Source organism: Aquarana catesbeiana, linkage group LG09 (genome assembly GCF_042186555.1).
Source record: "Aquarana catesbeiana isolate 2022-GZ linkage group LG09, ASM4218655v1, whole genome shotgun sequence".
In the NCBI taxonomy this organism is placed as follows: domain Eukaryota; kingdom Metazoa; phylum Chordata; class Amphibia; order Anura; family Ranidae; genus Aquarana; species Aquarana catesbeiana.
In genome coordinates this window covers 92,915,269-92,941,134 of record NC_133332.1, presented here as the reverse complement: position 1 = coordinate 92,941,134, position 25,866 = coordinate 92,915,269, and the positions used below count along the sequence as shown (strand labels likewise).

Sequence of the window (25,866 nt, the reverse complement as noted above, 5' to 3'; positions counted from 1 at the left end):
TTTTTCCCGTCCTGCTAGCGCACCGCTCCAGTGTGAAAGCCCTCAGAGCTTTCACACTGGAGACACAGCAGTGGCTGTTTTGGGTCGGTTTGGAGACGCTATTTTTAGCGCAATAGCTCCTGCAAACCGCCCCAGTGTGAAAGGGGTCGGACTGACAATTGCGCGGTCGTGCGACGTTGTACCCAAATAAAATTGATGTCCTTTTTTCCCACAAATAGAACTTTCTTTTAGTGGTATTTGATGACCTCTGCGGTTTTTATTCTTTGCGCTATAAACAAAAAAAGAACGACAATTTTGAAAAAAAAAAAAACAATATTTTTTAATTTTTTGCTATAATATTCCAAAAAAAAAAAAAAATGTCTTCATCAGTTTAGGCCAATATGTATTCTGTTACATAATTTTGGTTAAAAAAAAATTGCAATAAGTGTATACTGATTGGTTTGTGTAAAAGTTAGGGGAAAAGGGAATGGATTTTTGGCATTTTTAATCAGATTTTCCGATCAATTTTATTTTAGTTATCATGAAATATAATAATGAATGTGGGGGCCTTTTGGTGGGCATGATTTTTTTTTGGGGGGGGGGGCAGCATTTCATTCTTGGACCCAGGCAGCACAATGACTTGGGCCGGCCCTGACTTTAATGATTTTATTTGTGAAGGTTGATGAATGGCTGACACTGTCAGTAAAGTCCTCATTCCTGTGTGTCCCCCCAATACACAAATGATTGAACCCCCTCCAGACGTTTATGACTCTCCTCTTCATACAATACATATCATCAGTAATGAGCCTCCATTGCACACAGATAATGAATGGTGGGCAGGAAGCCCCGGGTGAGAGAACACCATTGTGTGCGAAATGGTGACTAATGACATCCCTGCTATAGGACACTGAAACTAACCCCCCACCTCCTCCACCACCTGAAACTGGTTCTCAGACCGGAAGAGGGGGGAGGAGGGAGAAGGCTGAGGAGTGTGAGATAAACAGGAAAACAATGCGGTGACCCCGCCCACCTTACCTGCACAGCAGCTGGCAGGGGGAGGAGAGGAAGGCGGTGCCCGCTAACTAGGTTACCTGTGGTGACGTAAGGGGTGGGGCGGGATGGGAAGGAGAGAAAGGCGTGTCCGCTCTTCATCTACCTGTGGGACGACAGGAAAGGAGGCGAGACGCACCCGCTGTTCATTTACCTGTGGTGACGTAAAGGGGGCGGTACTTATTGAGGAAACACAGAAGTCTGGTCGAGTTATTTGCAGATTCGCTAGTGACGCGACCGAGGTGACTGTGAGGAAGGAGAGCGGGTCATCTGTCCTGTAATACGGAGAGTCGTAGACGGGGTGAGAGACTCAGTGGCAAGTAGCGCGCGGTATCGCCCCCAAAGTCAGCACAGCGAGGGAAGCGTCCGCTTTACAGCAGCGTGCCCACCGAGTGACGTCACTGACTAATCCCCGCCTACGCGGACATCACAGCAATGGCGGCCTGGCTCCGCGGGTTACTCCTCGTTCTGCTCCCTTTGGCCCTGGCAGAGTCAAACTTAACATGTAAGGGCTTTGAGGTGGTGGAAGGCTTCGGTCTGGTGGATGTGGAGGCCCCCGCTGCCTTCGGAGTGAAAGTTCTGCAGGCGGAGAACGTGGAGTCTGATGAAGCCTGCTGGAGGCAGTGCTGCGGGAAGTCCGACTGTGACCTGGCCGTGCTGTCCAATGGAACGTGTCATCTCCTCCGCTGCAGCGTCAAAGGGTTCAACATGTGCCAACTGACCGCCCAGGAGGAGACCAGGTCCTACCGTAAAGTGGACGCGGGGATCCAGCCCCAGCAGGAAGGTAATGACTTGAATAGAATAGGGATTGGTTAAATGTGTGGGGTTCTTTTTGGTTTTTTTTTTTTTTGGTTTTTTTTTTTTTCTTGAAGTCTGGGCCCCCATGTGAGATTTCCCTTCACTTCCTTTCCTGCTGACACAACAGGAAGTGAGACGAAATCCTCTCTTAGATGCACTTTAAAGCCAGCCATACATGGATCAAAATTCAGCTGGTTCAGTAGGGACCGGCCAAATATCGATCCATCTATGGGCAGGCTGATTGTATCATCCATTGATCAACTTGGGTACAACCAGCCTGTTCGGCTTTTCTGCGTGTGATTACCACCACTGGCTACAGCCGCTATCAGTAATCATTGTATTGTTATTCAGGAAGGCTCCCTGTGACCCCCAGAATACAATAGCCCTGCGGGAGGCATTCCTACTAACTGATGAGGGAATCAAGTGACTTTTCTTTCCTGCAACCCGAGATAAAAATCGATTCATCTGTGACTTGTCTAAGGATAAGCCTAATGGCCTCAGACCACTTAGACGGCTGAATTGATGGTCCTCTTCACATGGGTGGCGGGGGATCCATGAACAGATTCCTTGCTGAATCCAAGGAAGACGGAGCTAATTGTCCATTGGGTGTTGGCTCCAGCCTGAATCTGGACCCCCATGTTAGGTCTATGGGAAGAAACATGCACCCGTTTACTTTTGTTTTTTTTTCCCACCTGCAATCTGTCACGTTTAGATCCCCAAAAAAAAAAAAAAAAGTTTTTTTCTTTCCCTTTTTTTTTTTTTTTTTCCCCTCCCCTTTTCTTTCTTTTTTTTTTCGGACGTAACTGACTGTTAACAGGCACATGTCCATTTCATCCACCTGCCCATATACTAATAATGAGCTTCCATTCAGATATTCCTGAAGAACTGACGGGCAACAGATTGCATTGAAGTAGGTTTAGCTTGGAATTCTAAGTAGTCGTAAAAATGCTCCCTCCGCCCTCCTAACACCTATGGTAACCTGTGTAAGAAAGTTGTATATACTTACCTATTTTTACCCTGAGCCAGTCCGGTCACTTGATTCCCTGTCAGTCAGCGGCACCTGCAGGGGAGAGGAGGAAGCGCTCAGTAGTTGGGAATGCCTGGAGTGGTGACATCACCTACAGCAGTGATGGTGAACCTTGGCACCCCAGATGTTTTGGAACTACGTTTCCCATGATGCTCTGGCACTCTGCAGTGTAGTGGAGCATCATGGGAAATGTAGTTACAAAACGTCTGGGGTGCCAAGGTTCGCCATCACTGACCTATAGGCTTCAATGGTCCATCCATTGTTGGCGCTCTCTGACACAGGAGAGCCAGGTCACGTGGCTGGACTGGAGCAGACTGAAATGAGTATATAGATATTGTTTACATCGGTTAGTCACCCTAGATCAGTGGTTCTCAACTCCTGTCCTCAGGACCCTCTAATAGGAAAGGTTTTAAGTATGACCTTGGGGAGATGCAGACTAGAATACTGTAATCACTGAGCAGCAAATGATATCACCTGTGATGTATTTCAGTTATCATGCAAACCTGGCCTGTCAGTGGGTCCTGAGGACAGGATTGATGACCACTGCCCTAGATGTTAGGAGGGGGGCTGACGATGACTGTTTTAAGACTAGAAGGGTTTAGTCTTCAATTTTACTTTTAAGTTGCTTGTCTGAGCTAGACAGAAACCAACTTCCCCCTGTGAACTAGCAACATAGGATAGAATATATATATTATATTATATTATTTTCTGTTCAGTAATCCATATCGCCCACAGGCCTCAAGGCGCTCCCCCCGACTAAAAATATGGGTGTTATGCAGGCCAGAGTATAGCGCCCCTCATCCCTGAACCCGAGGCCTCTCAACACAGTGATGTTGCACGATACATAGTTTGTCTAAAATTCCAAAATGTAACATTGTTTGTGTGTTGAATCACTTGAGTAACATGCTGTGTACACCCCTTTATTACCAGGACATTTTCAGTGCTCTGATAGTGTGACAATTACTCTGTCTGTACCCAAATGCATTTTATATAATTTTTTTTTTTAAACGGAGAGCTTTCTTTTGGTGCTATTCAAAGGAGAAGTCCAGCCAAAGCTGGTTTGGCTGTACTTCAATGGATCACAGGAGTGCAGTTAGTTTTGCAGGCCTGTGACCCATTTTCCGCAGAGTGGGCTGAAGTCCGCTCTCTGCTGACATCACAGGTATCAGTCCAGGCACCGCGTCATCCCCACAATCAAGTCTGGATTTGCCAGGTGCCTGGACTGACACCCGACTTGGGCTCTCAGCGAGCCACTGAGAGCCTGAGGCGGCTGCTCCGCCCCCTCTACAGCCCAGCGCTCCAATGAGCAAGGAGGAAGATGAGCTGTGACAGTCTGCAGCTCTCTGCACACGGAGCTCTAAAATTCGAGCGATCAGCAGTGTTCAATCGCTCGGTTCCCATTGCAGAGGCTCCGGGGGTACGATGTTGCATCCACCTAGGTAAGTATAGATCTCAAGAGAAAAAAAAATCGTTTAATTCTCTTTTTAAATACCACTGGATTTTATTTTTTTACTATACAAAAAAAAAAAAAAAAAAAAAAAAACAGTGTGGAGATGGCCAGCTATTTCTGAAGTGCCACTTGTAAAGAAATTGCCCTTGGGCAGCTGATGTGCCCGTTCATGGAAGTGAACTGAACCATCATGTTTAATGTAGATCTGCATCTTATCTCTATGTGACCTGTATGTTAATCCTTCACATCCCCTTATCCTGCACATCCAAACACTAACCCCTTCATCCCCCATTACAAAACTGTGTACAGCCTATTCAATGCTGCGCTGTACCTGGTGCACCATTACAAGACTCCATGATCAGATCCACCTCCAATACCAGCATGTTTCTTCACTTCCAAATCATTGTGCCAACCGATGAGATCACCTTGGAGTGTTTACTTTCTGAAAAGGGTTATTTGGAGGTGGGTGTGTACTGCCCTGGCATTTTTATTTGCTATGCTTATAGGAGAAAGGGGATAGATAGATATATCTCTCTCTCTATCTATCTATATATATATATATATATATATATATATCTATCTCTCTATCTCTCTATCTCTCTATCTCTCTATCTCTCTATCTCTCTATCTCTCTATCTCTCTATCTCTCTATCTCTCTATCTCTCTATCTCTCATTTTATTTTATTTTTTTAACAATATGGCAGTAGGGAGGTGGTTTAAAGCGGAGTTCCACCCAAAAACTGAACTTCCACTGTCCAGTGTCACATTTGGTACCTTTCAGGGGGGGAGGGGATACTTGTCTAATACAGGTATTTGGCGCAGTATCCGGGGCGTTCTACGCCATGTCCGTCCCCTCCTCCGTCCCAGAAGACAGCAGGGACCTCTCGGAACGCCCTGCACGACTCACGCATGCGCAGTAGGGAACCATGCTGTGAAGCAGCAAGGCTTCACTTCCTGATTCCCTTACTAGCAATGCCGGCACCTCCACCCGGAGCTGAGGGATGGGTCGGCTTCGGGTGAGGACATTGCAGGCGCCATGGACAGGTGTGTCCTTATTTTAAAAGTCAGCAGCTGCAGTATTTGTTGCTGCTGACTTTAATATTTTTTTTTCAAAGGCAGAACTGCACTTTAAGTAAATCTGAAGCCAAAGACTTTTATTTTTGTGGTAACAGGGAATGGTTAAAATCCCGGTCCTTTTGTGTCATCTGTGTCACATTGGGGGACCTTTTTTTTTTTTTTTTTTTTTTTTTTCTCTGAACTTCCTGTCCTGAAGACACAGCTGTGAGTGGAAACCTTTAAGGGCTGGTTCACACCACAAACACACTCCAGGTCTGTTCTTGATGTGTTTCTGCATGCACGTTTATAATGCGTTTCCAGATGCGCTTTTTTTTTTTTTGTTGTTGTTTTTTTTGCTTTTTTCCTGTACTGTGGTCCGCTGTGTTTTTGATGTGTTCCAGCACGTCGATGCGTTTTTTGTTTTTTTTTTTTTGTTTTTTTTCTGGAATTGACTGCACTGGTGTGAACTGTGCCATTGGAAACCATATAACCTACTTTCCATGCATTTTTACTGCAGAAAAAATGCACAGGACTGCATGTGGTGTGAACTCATTCATACATACAGGCAGTAAAGGGGAGGGGGGTTGGCAGTAAAAATGGATGGTTGAGCTGCGGTGTTACCACCCTCTTAACCTAACACAGTGGCTAGAGAAGGGCTTTTCACGTGCCACAGCTGCAATGCTTTGTGGCTGCAGCAAAAAATGATACCCCCTGTTGCGTTCAGTGGGATAGAACGCAGCCCATGCAGCGATGCTGTGTTTTCAGGGTTAAAACAGGAAGTGAGGAGGCAATCAAAATATCTCCTCCCAGACACCATTCAAATGCCCTCTAAAAAGTGACCCTCCACGTATTGCATTAGATTGGGCCATAAGGGCTGCTGCCAGTGTAAACTACCCCTTCGATAGTTTTTATTGGAGCCAGTATCCCTAGTTGTAAGATTTCCACTCTAATTCTATTTCAATAAAACCATAGCACAATCTAGTAACTTTGTTACTGGCCAGATCCTTCCAGTTTTGCCAGGGTAGCTCCTGATCCTATGGGCCTTGATTTGTGTGTTGGAGGGCTTGGGCTCCCCACTGCCTACAAGCTAGGGAGAGGTCTATTGTTGGGCGTTCATTGAAACCATTCCTAAAAGTGAAAACGGAGGCTGATGTTGCTGGCTGCTCCTTCTAAAAATGCTACTTTTCTGGCTGTCATGCATTTACTTTTGCTTCAGTACTTTGAGTCACTTGCAACAAGAGTGAAGATTTGGGCTTCTGACATCCCTGACCCAAAGCAAGCATCCAGATCAGGAAAGCCAGAGTAATTAAGTCATTGGCGAGGGCGGTGGTTGGGGCAGCCAGGTGACTGGCATTTTCTAGGGGGTCACTAATTGCACCCCCCCCCCCCCCCTATTTATTTATTTTTTAAATTGTAAGAGTAGGAAAGGATTAAAACCCATGACCGTTTGGTGTGTTTTTTGTTTTTGCTTTGGCCATCTGTATGCCATTGTAAGGGATCTCCCTTCGCTTCCTGTCCTGTAGACACAACAGGAAGTGAATGAAAATCTCCCCAAAGTGAGGTTAATACCCTCATCCCCGAACAAGCGTACTCAGATTTCGCTCTTCCCTCTTTCTTCAGTCTTGGTGACAATGGTTTCCAGAACAATGTGGGTGAATCTATCCGGCATGGATGTAGACAGCAATAAAAACTTTTGCAAGTTAACTCCTCACCACTCTATCCAAAAACAAAAATTAGGGCTTTAGATAGTTTTAATGCCCCCTACTTGGTTTGACGTTTTCTTGGAGGGACAAAGTGGAAGGCCAAGATCAGGGGGCTACATGAACGCAATGGGAAGCATTGAGGAATATAACACAGTTACTAAGGATGAGAGGAACAGTGTTAGATATAGACAGGTTTGCTTTAGGCCAGATCCAGGAAATGTGGTCACCCCGGAGGAGGAAGTGTGATAACCGCAGGTTTACAGCATGACTCCTGTTGTGTCTGCTGTTGTGTATTTAGAAGTAATAGCAAAGTTATTCCAACATGACAGAATACCTATGGGTTGAGCCTGGCTACCAACAGCTCCATTTCCAATATCTAGATATTTGTGATGGTGCAGATATTCCTTGTCCCTGCCAAACCTCTGAATCATGTGGGAACAATAGACATAGTTGCACAATGACCACACACTTAAAAATGCAATTGTGTATCCTTTGCTGTCGTGTAGATATATTAAGTGAATGCTGATTGGCTAAAAGTTTGCTATGGATTTATAGGCTGTAATGAATGCTGGGTTCGATGTATCTGGAAATAATTCATCTGATAATTAGAAATGTATAGCACACCTTACATTACGCAAGGCAATTCCAGCCGCAACTTACAAAAACCTGTATGTGTGCAACAGAAGAATGTAACTGGAATCGATGAAATGATTTGATATTTGCCATGTACCATAATTGAGGAAGACCTAGTCCAACCACAAAAGCACATGCCTACATTGGCCATTGTTGGCAGATTGCTGTAATAAGACCCAGAGTTGTCTGGTGTGTTTGATGTCCTTGATCTTTCCTCCCATCTCAAACTTCCACTGATAACCTCCTAGGAGAAGCGGGTCCCCGAGGGGGTTACCTTGTGGGCATGCTCCCGAGTCCATAGAGGCCGAATGCAGCCCCCCCAGCGCTCGCATCATTGGATTTGATTGACCGCAGCAGGAGCCAATGGCTGTGCTGCTATCAATCTATCCAATCAAGAGCTGAAAACCCTGGGAAGAGACAGCGCATCCCCGCCGGGTCAAGTTTGAGGGTTCAGGTAAGTAAAACGGGGGGGGCTAGAGGGGCTTTCACTGACAGGTGTTTTTTCACCTTCATGCATAGGATGCATGAAGGTGGAAAAACACGAAGGTGTACAACCCCTTTAAGTTTTTTGCCTTCGTGCATTCTATGAACAAAGGTAAAAAGCCCTCTGGGTGCAGCGCCCCCTTAGCCCCCCATATACTAACCTGAGACCGATCTCAGTCCAGCGATGGGCGTGAGAGTGGCGGCTCTCCCCGGTCTCACTCTTCTCATTGGCTCACACAGCAGTGGAAGCCATTGGCTTCTGCTGCTGTCAATCACAGCCAGTGAGGAGAGAGCGGAGGTTGGGGCCGAGCAGCCCTGTGTGTGAATGGACACAGAGTGTGGCTCGGTAACGAGGCCTGCAGGAGTGCCCTCATAGTAAGAGGCTTGCTGTTGAGTACACTTAGGCGAGAAGCCAGGACCGCTGGCGGGGGCTGCTCTGTGCAAAACCACTGCACAGAGCAGGTAAGCAAAACTGTTTTAAAAAAAAAAAACTTTTTCCTTTTAGAATCTCTTTAAGGGCTCGTGCATGCAGGCAGAAAAAAAGTTGCTATTAGAGGCACCTAGGTGTTTTTTTTTTGTTTTGTTTTTTTTGTTTTTTTCTCTTTTCATGCCTCTGAAAGCACATTGTATCATTTACAACTGTATTTTAGATCAGCATTCGGGGGCATAAAAAAATGACCCAAACCTGTGGTCAGAGGAGTTTTTCAGCATCATTTTATGCTGGTAAATGTGAGTAAATCGGGGTGGATAAAAATCAATGATTTAAAAAATCAGATTTCTTTAATTTATATCTGATTTTTTAATTTTAATAAAATGCTTTTGGAGTACAAATCTATCTAAAGATGGTTTTCTATTTAAGATGCATTAATAATTTTGTTTATTGAGCATAAAATTGAGCTTAGTTACGTAGCATGAGGCTGTATATTCTGCATAACTTACATTTTTGGTAAACTCAGTCAATGAATCCAAGCTCTGCAAGCTGAGATAACATGCACTGCATTGATGCATTCACACAATTTCACAGTAACCATGAGATAAACCAAAGTTCAGGAATATTCCTTTTATTCCATTGTTTTACAAATCTACGTACGCTACAAACTGATTGAATCGGTTCTGATATCGCTGTTTTACTAACCTGACAACTTATTATTCTAAATAGGAAGTCTTCATTTTGTTTGCAAATATTAAAGATTCTAACTACCAGCAACTGCAAGAATAAGCCCTTACATTTAAAGAGCGCCGGTCATTTCAGATCCATCATGGCAGCGCCTGTTAGCGGGCATCCACTCACCTGCTGCCGCCACGTCCCTCACCTTGTATCACTGCCGCATCACCAGCCGTCCCATTAAAGTGAATGAGGCTCTCGGTGAGTCAACAGCGGGTCAGAGGAAGAGCTGCTGCAGGACAGAGATGACAGTTGCTCTTTAAAAATTCTGATTAAATCCAAGCCTTTTTACTAGTGATTTAAATCAACTTGATTTAAATTAAATCCACCCTGAAAAAATGACACAACTTTTATTTGTTACAGCATTGTGTGACCGTGGAATTGTCCATTAAAGTAACACAGTGCCGTATCGCAAAAAATGGCCTGTCATGAAGGAGGGTAAATCTTCCGGAGGTCAAGTGGTTATGAAAGATTTTGCTGACTGCTGTTTTCTAATCATTCTACATCTGATGGAGCTTATGCTGGTAAAGTAGAACTAAGGCTGGGTTCCCATACATGTGAATTGGATGTGGGTTTTCCCCGCATCCAATTCACATGACAGGAGTGTGCCCGTCTCTCAATGGAGCCGATTCACACAGCTCTGGGGCGGCCGTGGTCTACATTTGGAAAGGGCCCTGTATGTATTTGGTTACAATTCAGGTAAAAATTCGGACTTGATTCGGTGAACAGGGACACGCCATGCTGTGAGCCATGGCCGTAGCATATGTGAGCCCAGCCTAAAGGCACATTTTGTTTCTCTTTTCTTTTTGGATGGAGTAAAGAGGGGTTATAACTCTCCCCTTTTTGCAATCTGTGTTGCATTGGGAGATATGGGAAAATGGAATGTATGCAGTATAAAATGTTGCACTTGATTTACAGTAGTATTTCCTGTTTTTTAAATGAATCCCTTAGTATACTATTCCCCCATGCTTTGTAGATGTCCTACACAGGGGCGGACTGACCATTGAGCCACTCGGGCACTGCCCGAGGGCCCTGGGCCACTAGGGGGCCCCATCAGGGTTGCCAGCCTCAGTAAAACCGGGGACAGTATGGACCAGGGACACTGTGTATACTGTGATTGTATAGAGTGTGTGTATACTATGTGGCCTCATAATCTCTGATTGCCCGGGGGCGCCATAATCTCCTATTGCCCGGGGGCCCCATGAGTTGTCAGTCTGCCCCTGGTCCTACACGGGGAAGTCATCTGTACTGTGGGATCAGAATTTTATTTCAACTGAAGCTCTGAGTTTTGCTGCTTCTTCCTCATCTGAGATTGTGATGTAGATAATCATAGCAGGAATCGTCAGTTTCTGTTCCCTTTGCTTTAAACTGAAGACGAGCAGAATTTTATGACCTTTACCAAAACCAATAGTTATGCAGATGTCTGCTGTTACGTAAGAATGTTTGAATTCTTGTTTTATGAAATTGGCCAGCAGACTGTATAGCGGGCACGTCCAAGTGCCAGCTTGTATGTCCAACCAGAGATTTCATGTTTGCACTCTGGTCTCACCTTAGTGTCTGCTGATTGATTGACTGCCAAGTGTGATGGGCAGCCTCACCGACCAATAGAGAGACGGGAAAGGCAGGACAATTTAGTCATTGATGTAAGGTGTGGCAGCTTCTGGAACAGTGAAAAATAGAGCGTGTGCAGGTATTTGTGGATGTTTGCTATACAGCATAACCGCTGATTTACTAAGTGTGAGATCACAACGGTTTAGTGAGCCACGTGCTTCTAAGGATGCCAGATAGAACCGTTGGGTAGCCTAATTAGGCTTGATATTATTTATTGGTGTATTTTTTATTACTGAATTCCATGTGTTTGCTTAACAGAACAATGCTTCCTTAGACCTTGTTCGCTTGTATAAATAAGAACAGTGTGTACAGCCAACCTTGGAGCTGGTTCGTTAAAGCTTTTAAAGTATTTTTCAGTTCCAGTTTGGAAATGTTAAACACACAGATCTCAGGCTGGACAAGACTGATCATTGGAGAGCAGGCTTAGTTCCTAGCATGGCTAGAGAACTGACCATCATGTGTTCTCCTGCTTAGTGTGGACAGTTTTTTGAATAGGAAAGCAGAGGGACTGGCATGTACACCAGGAATTTCACACAAAGGAAGCAATACAAAGAACAGGATACTTTTTCTTACAAGTACATGGTACAGCAGACACATCGGGAATTTCAAATGTTGAGTTTACATATTCTTTAATAGACGGGTCATTTTTCTCCAACACTAGCACTAATGCATAGACACTGTTATAGATGCCACTGGTTTTCCAGAGGCCTTTACAGGTGTTGCAAAGGCATTCTATGCATTAAGATAAAAAAAACCTGTGCGGCAGCCTCCCTAGCACCCCCTAATACATGAGCCCCATCTCTCTCCAGCGATGTCCACGAGTGTTAGCTGTCTGGGACTCTCCTCCCCGATTGGCTGAGACACAGCAGAGCCGCCATTGGCTCCTGCCACAGCCAGCCAATAAGAGGGGGTGGGGCCGGGCTGCAGCTCCATGTCTGAATGGACACAGGGAGCTGTGACTCTGCTCGGGTGCCCCTATAGCAAGCTGCTTGCTGTGGGGGCACTTAACAGGAGGGAGGGGCCAAAGAGGGACCCGAGAAGAGGAGGATCTGGGCTGCTCTGTGCAAAACTGTTTGTTTTTGGGATATATATATTTTTTTAAAACAATAATGGCATAAAACAAGTAAAAATTTGCGCTGAACTGAAAAAAGCAAGCGGCCAGCAAAGTTCGTAGATAACAAACAAAAAGTCACATGCATAAAAATTATTGCGGTGCTGAAAAGTTCAAAAATGAAATTGAAGAGTGGGAGGAATCCAATCACCAAATATATTGTGCAGATGTAGAAAGAGTCACTCCGTAATGATAGATAAAAAAACTTTTATTGTAGTAACTTACAGTTGAAGCTTAAAATGGCATGCATCAATGATAGGAACAAACGGCTGCAGCAATCAGCGTACGGATGTCAGCCTGCCTATCATTACAGGCTTCACTATGGGTCCTTCATTTTCTTTTCTCGGATATATGATGACTACATGCCTGAATGCCTAATTCTGAAGTGACCATTGGGAGATGTTTATATGTGAAGGAAATCCCACGGATGTTGTGGTCTGATGAGGGGTTCCAGTGGGCTGGATTTGCTGGATGCTATTGAGAATTTATCATCTATGCCTAATCCTTAACACCTTCTGGTAAGCGGACTACATTACCACGTGGTGACGAGTGACTCTTTCTACATCTGCACAATATATTTGGTGATTGGATTCCTCCCACTCTTCAATTTCATTTTTGAACTTTTCAGCGCCGCAATAATTTTTATGCATATATATATTTTTTTTTCTTAACCACTTCGCGCCCGCGCTATAGCCGAAAGATGGCTGCAGCGTGGACGCTAACTGCCGGGTGGCCGTCCCTGGACGTCCTGCTGTTGACTTCCGCGATGTGCGCTCCCGCGGGCGCGCATCGGGGAAGTTCTGTGCTGGCCATGTCCCTTGGACACAGCGAGTCACAGATCGCCGTAAACGGCCAATCACAGCGGCTGTTTACAGTGCGATCGGCGGTGCCAATGAGAGATGATCTCATATGTAAACATATGAGATCATCTCTCATCGCCGGCTCTCCCTCCTCACATGAACCGCTATAACCTATTACAATGACAATTTTGTGGGGAAAAAAATAAAAAATAAAAAAATCTTTTGCAAAGAATTGTGGGATAAATGACAACATCAAAAACCTCATCGTGTATCTTACTAAATACCTTGGATTGTCTACTTTCAAAAAAGGGGTCATTTGGGGGGTATTTGTACTTTCCTGACTTGTTCGGGTCGCAAGAAATGAGATAGGCCGTCAGTACATCAGGTGTGATCATTTTTTTGATTTGCACCATAACTTGTAGACTCTCTAACTTTCACACAGACCAAATAATATCCACTAATTTGGGTTATTTTTACCAAAGATATGTAGCAGTATAAATTGTGGCCAAAATTCATGAAGAAAAATTAATAATTTGCAAAATTTTATCACAGAAACTAAGAAAAATGCGTTTTTTGTTTTTTTTTCAAAATTTTTCGGTCTTTTTTCATTTATAGCGCAAAAAATAAAAGCCCAGAGGTGATCAAATACCACCAAAAGAAAGCTCTATTTGTATGGAAAAAAAAAAGGACCAAAAATTCATTTTGGGTACAGTATTACATGACTGAGTAATTGTCATTCAAAGTGTGAGAGCACTGAAAGCTGAAAATTGGTCTGGGCAGGAGGGGGGTTTAAGTGCCCAGTAGGCAAATGGTTAAAACAAGACTTTACAATCACTTGTAACACTGTGAGGCCCTGGGCAGAGTAAGGCTTGTAATTTATCACTGAGTTTTTTTAATGGTGTAAAAACGTCATTTCAACATTTTACTTGCACTTTCCTGCAGGCCTTGTCCATACTAGATTTTAGGAAGATCCGTATAGGCCTGTCCTACAGCTTCTATTATTTTTTTTTTTTTTACTGTACATTTTTACTTTTGAGATTCGAACTTTAGCTGATATGTTAAGGTACTGGTGTGGGCATATGTAAAAGGTGAATACACAAGACCTATAAATCCATAAAACTCGGGTGTATAAATACTTTCAGTAGAAAAGGTGCAGCATGTGTGCTGGGTGTGTCGGTGTATAATGGGTTATTATGTACAGTAGGCAGGGCAACAAACAGCTAAAACAAAACTTCTGAACAGGTGAAAAAAAACAAACATGGAAATGTTATAAGGCTAGAAGAGTCATCCATAAGAGTTATGTGGACCAATGAGTTCAGGAAAAGACGCAACGCTTTATTATATAATGCAGTATGTATGTGGGGTCAGGATTAAAGTAATTGTAAACCCTCATCCTGTAAGGCTTCATTCACATGTAGGCAATTTGAATAGCTGCTCTTCTGCCCACGATTCCAAATTGCAGGGCACGTTTACTTCTTAATAGCACCTCAATCGTAGTGCAATTTTTGCTGCGATAAATCGCAACACGCAAAGCTTGTTGCTCAAAAGACCAGGAGCTTCTTTTGGGCGACAGTGTTGCGTGTTGCGATTTGCATTGATTACAGTGCATTTCATAGTGCCAAAATCGCACAGATTGGTAATGACATCGCAAACGAGCCCCGCGATTTGGAGTTGTGGGCAGAATCGCGATGATTGCGCCCGCGATTCAAATTGCCTAGGTGTGAATGGAGCCTGAAACAACCCATTCACTTTTAAATAGAAATGAAAGGCAAAACTATTGTGTATATGTATAAAAAAAGAATTCTAAATGTTTTATTTTTCCCCTCTGCATAAAAGCTGGGGGGGAGAAGGAGCAGCACACTGATCTTCCCAGTGAATGGCTGTGCAGGAAAGGGTGTCAGGACAAGTCTGATCATTGGAGGAGAGCAGGCTGAGCTCCAAGCATAGCCAGAGAACTGACCACGGTGTGATCTCCTGCTTCCCGTGGTCAGTTTTTAATAGGAAAGCAGAGGGATTGGCCGGTTTACCAAGTATTTCACACAAAGGAAGCAATATAAAGAGAACAGGATGCTTTTCCATACAAGTACGTGGTACAGAAGCCACATCAGGAATATGAAATGTTTGGTTTACCTACTGGCCACTTTCACCCGCCTAGTTCCTGACCAGGCCAATTTTTTCAGCTTTCAGTACTGTCACACTTTGGCAATTGCGCGGTCATGCAAAAAATATTTTTATCATCATCTTTTGGTGGTATTTAATCACCACTGGGTTTTTTATTTTTTGCTAAACAAAGGGAAAAAGGACCGAAAAATTGTAAAACTTTTGTTTTTGTTTTTTTTGTTGTTTTTCTTAGATTTGGTTGTAAAGGGTTTTTTTTTTTTTTTTTTTTTTTTCTCCTTCACTGATGTGCTAATGAGGCGGCACTGTTGGGGCTGCACGGATAATCGGGACACTGATCAGTGCCCTGATTATCAGTGTAGATGTGGCCTGTTTGGATTGCCGCTTACCAGCTCTCCTCACGTGCTGTCAGTGTGAGGAGAGGACTGCTGTAAACTGGTAAATCCTGTTTACAATGTGATCAGCTGTGACTGGACACAGCTGATCACATGGTAAAGAGCAGCTGTGATTGGCTTTTTACCCTGATCTGTGATCAGCTGTCAGAAGGTCACAGCGATCACAGATCCCTTAATATCCCAGATCCATTTAATTCCACCACTGATTTCCTTTGGGAATGTGAATAGCACTAAAAATTGGGTATTTTTATGTCTTTACTAGCATTTAAATTATTCTTGACTAGGGTTGTACCGATACCAAGCATTTGCATTTACTTGTACTTATGCAAATGCTCTGATGCCTAATTTGATACCTGGAAGATCAGGGACAATCTGTGCGGCGATGGGGCCCTGTCCTGAATCTGTCAGCATCTGTCACTTACCGGCTCCTTCCTTTTTTGCATGAACAGTCAGTGATCACTGACTCTGCCCATTCATAACTGAGCATCGTAAACTCTGAGACCGCGGCTCCTCTCCATTCATCTTCACTGCAGCTGAGGGTGCTGAGAAAGGGACTGGGGAATCTGTCCTTAGTCGCGCCCCCCCCCCAAAAAAAAAGCATTGTAAAAAGATAAACTACTGACAGTCCACGAGTCATCAGTGCTGCATATTGGTGCCACTGTCACATTTCATTAGAGTATTTGTAATCGGTATTGGCGAATACTTATGGAAAAAAAAAATATATCACTACTTGTAATCGGTCTTAAAATGGTATCGGTGCAACCCTATTCTTGACAGTCCCTTTCACTTAAGGCCTCTTCCACACGGACTGTCCGTTCAGGTCCGCCTGTCAGTTTTTTTTTTTTTTTAGGCGGACCTGAACGGACGCTCCATAGACCTCTATGGTGCGCCGGATGTCAGCGGTGACATGTCCGCTGACATCCGACCCGCTCTGATCCAAAAAAGTGTGACGGAGGAAAAACCTACTTTTCCATCCGTCTGTGGATCGGATCGGGTGACGACGGACTCTACGGTCCGTCCTCATCCGATTCCCCCATAGAGGAGAGCAGTGTGCAGCGATGGACCTCTCATCTTCCTGCTCAGCGGGGATCGACGGAGCGATCCCCCTGCTGAGCAGAGCGGGCTCCGTACACGTCTGTGTGAAGGAGCCCTAAGGCCTCATGCACACGAGATGCTGTTAAACGCACGTTCAGAGGCAGTTGGACGCTTTTTTTTTTCAACTGCCCCCAAACCCATTCAATGTTATCCTATGTGTCCATGTACACAGTCTCGTTTTTTGGCGTTTTTAGGCAGTTGTGTTTAACCTCGTTTTTCCAGAAGCAAAAAAAATATATAATTTCTCTAGGCCACTTAGTGTTAGGAACCCCAAGTTTGGTGTGCTAATGCAGTGGGACTAACACTATAACATAACCAAATTTAGGGTTCCTGCACCAAGTGACCCAGAGATATGGGGCCCCAAATTCAGGTCGGAAAATGTCATTCTCTGCTGCAGAAGTGCTTGACATTTTGCGACCCGACTTTGGGGCCACGTATCTCGGGGCCAATTGGAGCTAGGAACCCCAAGCTATGTTGTTGTGCTAGTTCCACTCTGTTAGCACACTGAATTTGGAGTTCCTAGCACCAAGTGGCCCCGAGATACAGACGCTTCTAGATGCAAATGCGGTTAAACGCGGCATGCAAACGGGCAAAACGGATGTTTCTAAACGCCGGTTTCAGCTTTTAAAAACGTGTTCAGCAGAGTTTGCACCAGCGTCTCGTGTGCATGAGGCCTAAGTCTTAACTTTCAAAACTGAAACAAAACTGTAATGGTCTCCAAAGAAACCGTTTCGTTTCAGTGTGAGAATGAAAAGTTCTGTGTTTGCAGAGGGCAACAGCCATAGTTCTGCTCCAAGTTCATTTTCTCTAGGTTGTGCAACTCCTCCACAGGGTGCTGCAAGCAGCCTGATTCTTTTACTATTCAGCTTTCAAATGCATGGATGAGGCAATGCCAGCCATACACCTTTTTTTTTAGGTTTAATAGCTTTATGGATGTTGGAATCTCTCTTACTGGCTATTGTAGTTGGACAGCTGCTGCTCCCACAGCTGCCAGAATACCTGAACAATGACTACATCTGATTGGCTGCAGTCACTGTTCAGCTGACCATTTTCCATCTAGCTCCTGAGTTATAGATTTAAAGTTTTGTCAACTCGGATGATCCCAACAGGGCCACAGGTGGGTCAAATTTCCATCAGTTCAGCAGGAATCGTGGGTGGGCCGGAATAAGTCATTTAGGCTGGGTTCACACTGGTACGACACGACTGTTGTACCACCGTCATCCTACCTTGCCCTGCGACATCGGTCCTACATCGATCCTCCTTCCATCTGACTTGAAAGAACAAAATAAGATGTTGCTCTGACTTTGGTCAAAGGACAAGTTGTACTATCTCAATCAAAACAATCCCAGAGTGACACAAATTCCTTTTTTTACTGCTGCTGCAATCGCCATGTTGGATGTCACAAGTCGGATGGTTAGGACAAGGATCCTACTTTGGTCCAACTTCAATGATATTCAATGGGCTGAAGTAGGACCCAAGTTGGACCAAAGTAGTGCAGCAACCTTTTTCAAAGTCAGACCGACTTGTGTTGGGCAAGTTAAGACAGCTCTCATAGAAAATCATTGATTTAGGCCGGGTTCACACTGGTAAGACATGACAGTCATCCTACTTTGGATCCGACTTTGCCCTGTGACTTGAAGTGGACATACGTCCGACTTTCAATTAACGGGATCCGACTTGGATCCCCGCCAATACCAGCACTGTGTTTAGTATGAATCTTGGAACTCCACGCCAAATTTTAAATAAAAAACCGGCATGGGTTCCCCCTCCAAGAACATACCAGGCCCTTCGGTCAACTTCTCTATTCATACACATTTTAAATGTAAAGCAGACCGTGTACTTCCAGGATTGTTCCCAATGAGCCAACTAGTTCACTAACACTAAGCAAATCTCAAAAATGACATACTGCTACAGGCCTAATCCAGGCCGTAATTGTCAGATTGGTGACTGGCCCTATGATTGTGTGTTGTGTTCCTGACCAGTGCTGTCTTCCCCCGGCTAACTGATCTCCAGAGAAAAACAGGAATGTTTGCTGTAGATTTTCCCAGACTTTTACTATTGTTCCCCAAAGATATGCTTAGTATCAGGGTTGCTTGTGCATGCTGAGGTGGCAGTCTGAATGACCACGGTTTTATGTCTGTAGGTATCATCAAGCCATGTTGTGTAAAGGAAATGATTAAAACCTGAGCAGACTATACAGCCGTGGAAACAATCGGCCCCTGCTGACCCAAATGCATTAATTTCTTGGATTTTCCCAGCTTGATTGTTATGATCTCTTTAGGACAGTGTAAACCTGTCAGGCCTGTTTGTGTAATTTACAGTAATCTACAGTTGCTTTAAGTGTTGCTGTTACTTTGTAGCTATTTTATATTTCCTTTGACGATTAAACAACGTACCGTATACATTCCAGTCTCTAGTGAAGCAGAACATTTATTTGCATCATAAATACCAAGGTCATTTTCTTTGGCATTTTAGATTAAAACTGTCATGTATTGTCTATGGTGCTTATTTATGTTCATAATGTATATTTGAAAGTATGACACAATTTCCCATCTGTACGTTTTTGTTGTGCCATATTTTATATAACTTTTTTTTTTTTTTTTTTTTTTGTACCCTAAACGACTAAGAGTCTAAAACCTTTGTCCAAGCAAATAAATTTGAGGTTATAAGGTGTTTCTAAACCCACAACAGTAAAATCATTCTGTAAATACAGTAAAGCATGCTTTTTATACTTACCGTAGAACCTATGGGGTTAATCCTTCCACTGTCCCCAATCCATCTGCTGATGGTACAGATTGCACACCTGCAGCCCTCTGCACATGCTCAGTTGGGGGGGGGGGGGGTTGTCTGTGTTGTGTGTTTTTTTTTTTTTTTTTTTGTGCATGTGATCAGCACAGGGCCAATTGGCACTGTCCAGACATAGGGTCAGGGGTCCTGCAGCCTCATAAGACAGTCAGAGGAGAATGAAAACTCCTACAAGCTTTAACCAGATACTGATAGAAGTCACAGGACTGATATATACTGCTGATGAGAAAAGGTATTTAGCAGTTTATATTTACAAAAATTGTCTTTCCATGTTCTGTGTACTGTGGGAGGCCAGTTATAGTGAATGCAGGGTCCTGGGTTTAGTCACACTTTAAAGTGGTTGTAAACCCTTACAACACACTTTTTGCTACAGGTAGGCCTATAATAATAAGGCTTACCTGTAGCTACCCTGGATATCTCCTAAACCTGAACGGTTTAGGAGCTATTCCTGTATTTACATGTGCCGATGTCATCAGCACTGAAGCAACGCCACGTTACCGCGGCTCCTGCGCGGAAGTGACGTCATCGCGGCTCCGGCCAATCACAGCACCGGAGCCCACGATACCCGGAAGTAACTCCGTGAACAAAGTCGGCCGCTGGAGCGGTGTATGAGGATTGCTGCGGGGGCTTCGATCTTGGGTAAGTAATTCATAATGGGCTAGTATGCTATGCATACTAGCTCATTATGCCTTTGTCTTGCAGGATTTTTTTTTATTTTTATTTTTCTTGGGTTTACAACCACTTAAAGTGGTTTAAGTCTCCTTCTTTGTTGTTTAAAAAAAAAAAAAAAAAAAAAAATTTATACTTGCCTCCTCTGTGCAGATGGTTTTGCACAGAGCAGCCTGGATCCTCCTCTTCTCGGGTCCCTCTTCGCTGCTCCTGGCCCCTCCCCTCCTTTTTGGATGACCCCCAAAGCCGCAGCTTTCTATGGGGGCACCGAGCTGAGTCACAGCTCCCTGTGTCCATTCAGACATGGAGCCCTGGCCCCGCCCCCTCTTCCCTAATTGGCTAACTGATGGCAGCTAGAGCCAATGGCACTGCTGCTGTGTCTGTCAGAAGTGTCCCGGACGGCTAAGACACTCGTGGCCCTTTTGGATAGAGAGAGGTCCAGGTAAGTAATTAGGGGGTGCTGGGGAGGCTGCTACACACAGGTTTTTTTATCTTAGTGCATAGAAACTCCTTTAAGTACTCATAGACGTGGGATGACAGGTGCTTGATTTCATCCATTTTCTGTCCGATTATGTGCCTGCCAATGCTGTTGGCCAGTTTTGAGGGGAAAATGAGTGGCTACAGTACACAGGTTGGAAAACCTGTCCCCATCACGATTGTCTCCCCTCTCTGACCTCACTCTGTTTAGCTTGCAAGATGTGTAACTCTTCTAAAAATTACCCTTGATTTTATGTGATTAATGACCACCGCATGTGTGGATTTCACAAACTTGGAGCATGGTGCAATTGTCGGCTACTACATGCTACACTTCATTGTCCCCACTGTGTATCTAATTGCCAGTTTATATGCTGAGAGAGAATTGCCTAGGTTCCCACTGGTGTGGTGTAGGGAAATCGCACTGCATTCCTGTTTAAATCACATGCGATCTTTTGCAGTATGATTTGAGCTCATTTATTTTGTATGGCTCAAATTGCACTGCACCCGCACAAAAAAGGTGCATGCACTTTTTTTTTTGCACTGTAATTGGATCATCTACAAAGTGAAATGCTGGTTTTGTGCACAGTGACTCATGATATACATCTGTAATGGTTGGCATTGCATCTTATGATATATATACCTTTTTTTTTTTTTTTTTTTTTTTATTCTACACTCTAGATTTCTGCCTTGCAAAAGGTGAAACTGGACCATGTCGGGCATATTTTAAAAGATGGTGGTATGACGCGGAGACCGAGACCTGTGCAAGCTTTACGTATGGAGGCTGCCCAGTGAACCTGAACAACCATGCAGGAGAGGAGGAGTGTATGGAAAAATGCAAAGGTGTAAAAGGTGAGGATTGTGTTTAGTCCACCTGTGAACCATTCATGTACCTGTAATGTAGTTGAAGTAATACTTATGTGGCAGAACTGTATCATACACTGATGGCCAAAAAAACAAAGGCTGTATATGCAAGTTATAATAAAGGCATCTGAAATTTTGGGTTGTATCTATACTATAAACCGTTCTGATTTTACTGTTGACTATAAGGAGGTTTCAGAGGAATTTAGAACCTGTTTTTCTGTGTGCATTCCTGGTCAAAAAACCCCATTGTAATTCTCTGTAATTCACATTTCCTCATGTTTTCTTTCACTAAAATTGCTGCAAGTACCTGCTGATACTGCCAGAAATCCAGTGAGCTCCTAACCTTTTGTTTGCTCACAGCACTGCACAGCTCTCACTGTTATGGAGTGGGGAAGGTGATTTGTATCCAGCAAATCGAACTAGGCAGGGCTGATGCCACTGCTTGGGATTTCGTTCAACAGAGACACTGTGCCTAAGTCAGGAATGCATAGCTAGCAGATTAACATTTTCCTGTACTGGCATGGAATTTTGCATTCATTTCAGAGAAGTACCTCATCCTTCTTCTTTTTTTTTTTTTTTTTTTTTTTTTTTCCCCAGACATATACTTTTCAAAAAAAAAAAAAAACTTTAAATTTTGGTTTGTCCACAGAACCATAATATGGGGGAAATGTTCCAGTGGGGGGCCCTTAATTTTCAGAGATTTCTTCCTGTTTTGGCTATGAGACAGGAAGTGAAGGGACATTTCCCCAATGGGACACAGATGGCAAAAAAAGTGACAAGATTTATAACACCCCCCCCCCACTCCAAATTAAAATAATAATTTTGCCTATAGTTCTATTAAGTGATACCCTGTATTGGCTTACTCCAGTTAATAAAGAGAAATGCTTGCAACTTAAAGAGGAGCTCCAGGCTCCCCCAAAAAGATTAAGAGTCAGCAGCTACAAATACTGAAAGGAAACAGGAGGTGAAGCCTTGCGGCTTTGAAAGCTGGTTTCCTACTGCAAATGCGCAAATTGCGCTGCAACTTGTGAATGGTCCTGTAGTCTTCTGGGACCCGTGATGTGTCCCAGAAGACTGCAGGGGAAAGGAGGCCTGTGGTGATCTGAGCCAGAAGTGCGAGCAGGTACCTGTCAAAACCAGGTAACCAACCGGCAAAAAAAAAAAATGAAATGTGGAGGGAGTAGGGTGCAGACCAGTGGAATTTCCTCTTTTGGGTGGAGCTCTGCTTTAACTTGTCTACAGAGCCCTGTGAATGTGATCACCTGAAGGCTCTAAAAAGCCACACCGAGCTCATAGCTGTGAGCTTGCTTTAACCCCTGGAATACTGCATTAATTGATGGCTGCCACCTTACAATACTCTACTACTGCTAAGATACTTTGAAGGTAAATCCACTCCCATATGGGAATTTCGGCCTTAAATTTAGCCCTAGCCTTGAAATCAATTTAATCTTCATTATGTATGTATATGTAATTAAATTTTTTTTTTTTTCTCCTCTGTTTAGCAACCAAGGCTGAGATCAATCCCACTCCTGAACGCTTGGTGGCCGACGCTCCTCTTGCAGGTTAGTCCAATGCGGTCTCCTCACATCTGTTCAGTCATGCTGTTCTGATATGTCACACAAAATGCTTTCATTTTACATAATATTGTCAATTGGGTGGTATTTTCATATTTATTTTTTTTTCATTCATTTGCCATTTTTGAGACCTCTTATGTATGCAGTTTTTCTTTCCCTGTAGAAATGTGTTCAGGCCCCTCTGTAACTGGCAATTGTCGAGCTGCTTTTACCCGATGGTACTTTGACTCTGACTCGCAGTCTTGTCGCAGATTTATCTACGGTGGTTGTGGAGGCAGTAAGAACAACCACAATTCTGAAGCTGAGTGTGTTGACAAATGTGGTGAGTCAAGTTGTGTGTTTTTTTTTTTTTTTTTTTTCATTAATTGGAATACAGTACCTTGCGAAAGTATTCACCCCTTAGTTTCTTTGTGCCAATTCAGCCTGGATTTAAAATGTATTTTTTTGGGGCTTTGTACAATGTGATGCACACAACTTGCCCATGACTTTGAATGTGCAAAATATTTTGTATTGTAACTCAAACTAAGACCAAAAAAAACGAAATCCTGAGTATGCATAATTTTTCCATCCTCCCCCCTCCCAAAGAATAACACTTTGTACAGCTGCTATTTTCTGCAATTACAACTGCAAGTCTTAGGGCAGTGGTTCTCAACCCTGTCCTCGAGTACCCCCAACAGGCCTTGTTTTGGTCTTTTCTCCTAGAAAAAATGACTGTCCTAAATACCAGGCCATTGTCTGTCTGGTTTGAAGCACTTGTGCAAGATAAAGGAAAACCTGCAAACATGGCCTGTTGGGGTTACTTGGGGACAGGATTGAGAATCTCTGTCTTAGGGGATGTCTCTATTAGTTTAGCACATCTAGCCACTGGAATTATTGACCATTCTTTAAGGAAAAACTGCCCCAGTTCCTTCACGTTGGGTGGGTTACCTTGGAGTACAGCCATCTTGACATACGCAAGGCGTTTGACTCGTTATCCTGGTCTTACCTCAACTCTATCCTACATCGTTGGGGGTTCGGGACACATTTCCTGCAATGTATTGCTGCCCTATAACAAAACCCAAAAGCCTGTGCTTCTTAGGCTTCCATTCTGACTCCTTTCGTATAGAAAAGGGCACCCGTCAAGGCTGTCCTCTCTCCCCACTTTTTTGCCCTTGTAATCAAACCCCTAGCCTTGCTCATCTGCTCCAACCCTAACATACAAGGTCTAGAATTAGGAGGCCAGCAGCATAAACTTTGATTATTTGCTGATGTCCTGATATTCCTCATTTCACCTCTTATTTTCGCTCTCAACTTGTCTGGCCTTATCAACGCACAAAAATCTAAAGCCTTAAACCTCTCCCTTTTGCCTAGCCTGCAGACACATCTAAGTGAAACCCTTTCGTTTACCTGGACAACCACTCCTATCTCCTACTTGGGTATTAAGCTTACTGCCAACTATTCTCCCATGCTAACACAACTTACCAACCTCATGACAAACTGGTCTTCTCTACCTTTGGCATGGATGGGCAGAATTACAGTGAACAAAATGTCTATCCTTCCCAAAATCCTATATCTCTTGAGGGTTCTCCCAATACAGGTTCCATCCTACTACTTACGCATCCTACAACGCAGGGCCTCACTATTCATTTGGGGCAAACTCAAACCCCCTCTGCCTAAACCAACCTTATACTCTCTTTGCAACCGTGGCGGGCTCAGTGTACCCAACTTTACAAAATACTACTATGCCGCTCAGCAGCCCAAGTATCACGCCACTATGGGTAGCACTAGAATCGGTCGACTGTGACCCCCTCTCCACAGCAAATCTTCTATGGCTAGCACCTGCAGTGTCGGTCGGTCACCAATCCCATCACTAAACATAGCCTATCCATATGGGACAGGCTTAAAATGCGCTTTGGCCTCCAATCCACTCCTCTTCCCTCCTCCGTAATCCCTCCTTTTTTTACCAAGCCTGGTCCTCTTTGACCTCCTTCTCTGCTTGGTCAAATGCAGAATGTGTGCCCATCACTTCTTCACCTCCCACATCAATCGCTCCCTTTCCCACACTTCGCGAATCACATAATCTTCCAGCAACAGAAACTTTTAGATATCTGCAGATCAAACATTTCCTGGCCAAAAACATGCCGCCTAACTCTACAAACCCAGGGTTTTCTACCTTTTTGAACGCGCATGTAAATCTGATCCACACAGACTTATCTCTGACTTATGCACTCAGCTATTATCACACACATCTTCCCCACCGACCTACACAAACAAATGGGAGAACAACCTTAAGCTAGACCCAGCTGACTGGGCACAAGTCTGCATCACCAAACATCGTGGCTCTTGAAACCAACTAAGGTGCTCACCAGCTGGCACCTGGGTCCCCACCAGGATCTCTAAATTCCTCCCCCCAATACCCCTCACACTGCTGAGGCTGTAACACACCAGACACACATGTCCACATTTTGGTGGGAGTGCCCCACAGCCTGCACCTTTTTTATTCGGATGTTTTTGGCATCCTTTCAACCATGTTTAATACTACCTTACCACCAGACCCAGCAGTAGCACTCCTGAATATCAAACCACTGGCTCTAATGCACTTCAGTCAGTTCTAACTCTTATGCCACATATACAGGATTTGGTCGGAAAAAGATATGATGGCTTTTCCGACGGGATTCTGCTCAAGCTTGCCTTGCATACACATGGTCACACAAAGTTCGCCCGAACTTTCAACCGTCAAGAACGCGGTGACGCACAACACTACGACAAGCCGAGAAAATGAAGTTCAATGCTTCCGAGCATGCGTCAAATTGTTTCCGAGCATGCGTAGGAATTTTGCTTGTCGGAATTGCTACAGACTATCGCGTTTTTGGATGGGAACTTTTTCCGACTGAAAAATTGAGAATGTGCTCTGAATCTTTTGCTGGCCGAATTTCCGATTGTGTGTACGCGGCATAACTCTTCTTCATTACCACAGCAGCAAAACAAACTATAGCAAAAGCGTGAAAATCCACCTCACTATGTACC

The 25,866-nt window shown here is 44.0% G+C and overlaps 1 protein-coding gene across 1 annotated transcript in view; it reads left to right on the top strand.

The window, feature by feature from the left end:
- The first annotated feature begins 1,328 nt into the window (after window positions 1–1,328).
- Window positions 1,329–25,866, top strand: part of LOC141107928 (putative Kunitz-type serine protease inhibitor) — a 30,544-nt gene continuing 6,006 nt past the window's right edge. The window contains exons 1-4 of the mRNA XM_073598994.1: window positions 1,329–1,813; window positions 21,104–21,274; window positions 22,789–22,848; window positions 23,024–23,182. Of these exons, the coding sequence (XP_073455095.1) occupies window positions 1,465–1,813; window positions 21,104–21,274; window positions 22,789–22,848; window positions 23,024–23,182 (739 nt within the window). The 5' untranslated portion in view covers window positions 1,329–1,464. The remainder of the gene's footprint in view (window positions 1,814–21,103; window positions 21,275–22,788; window positions 22,849–23,023; window positions 23,183–25,866) is intronic.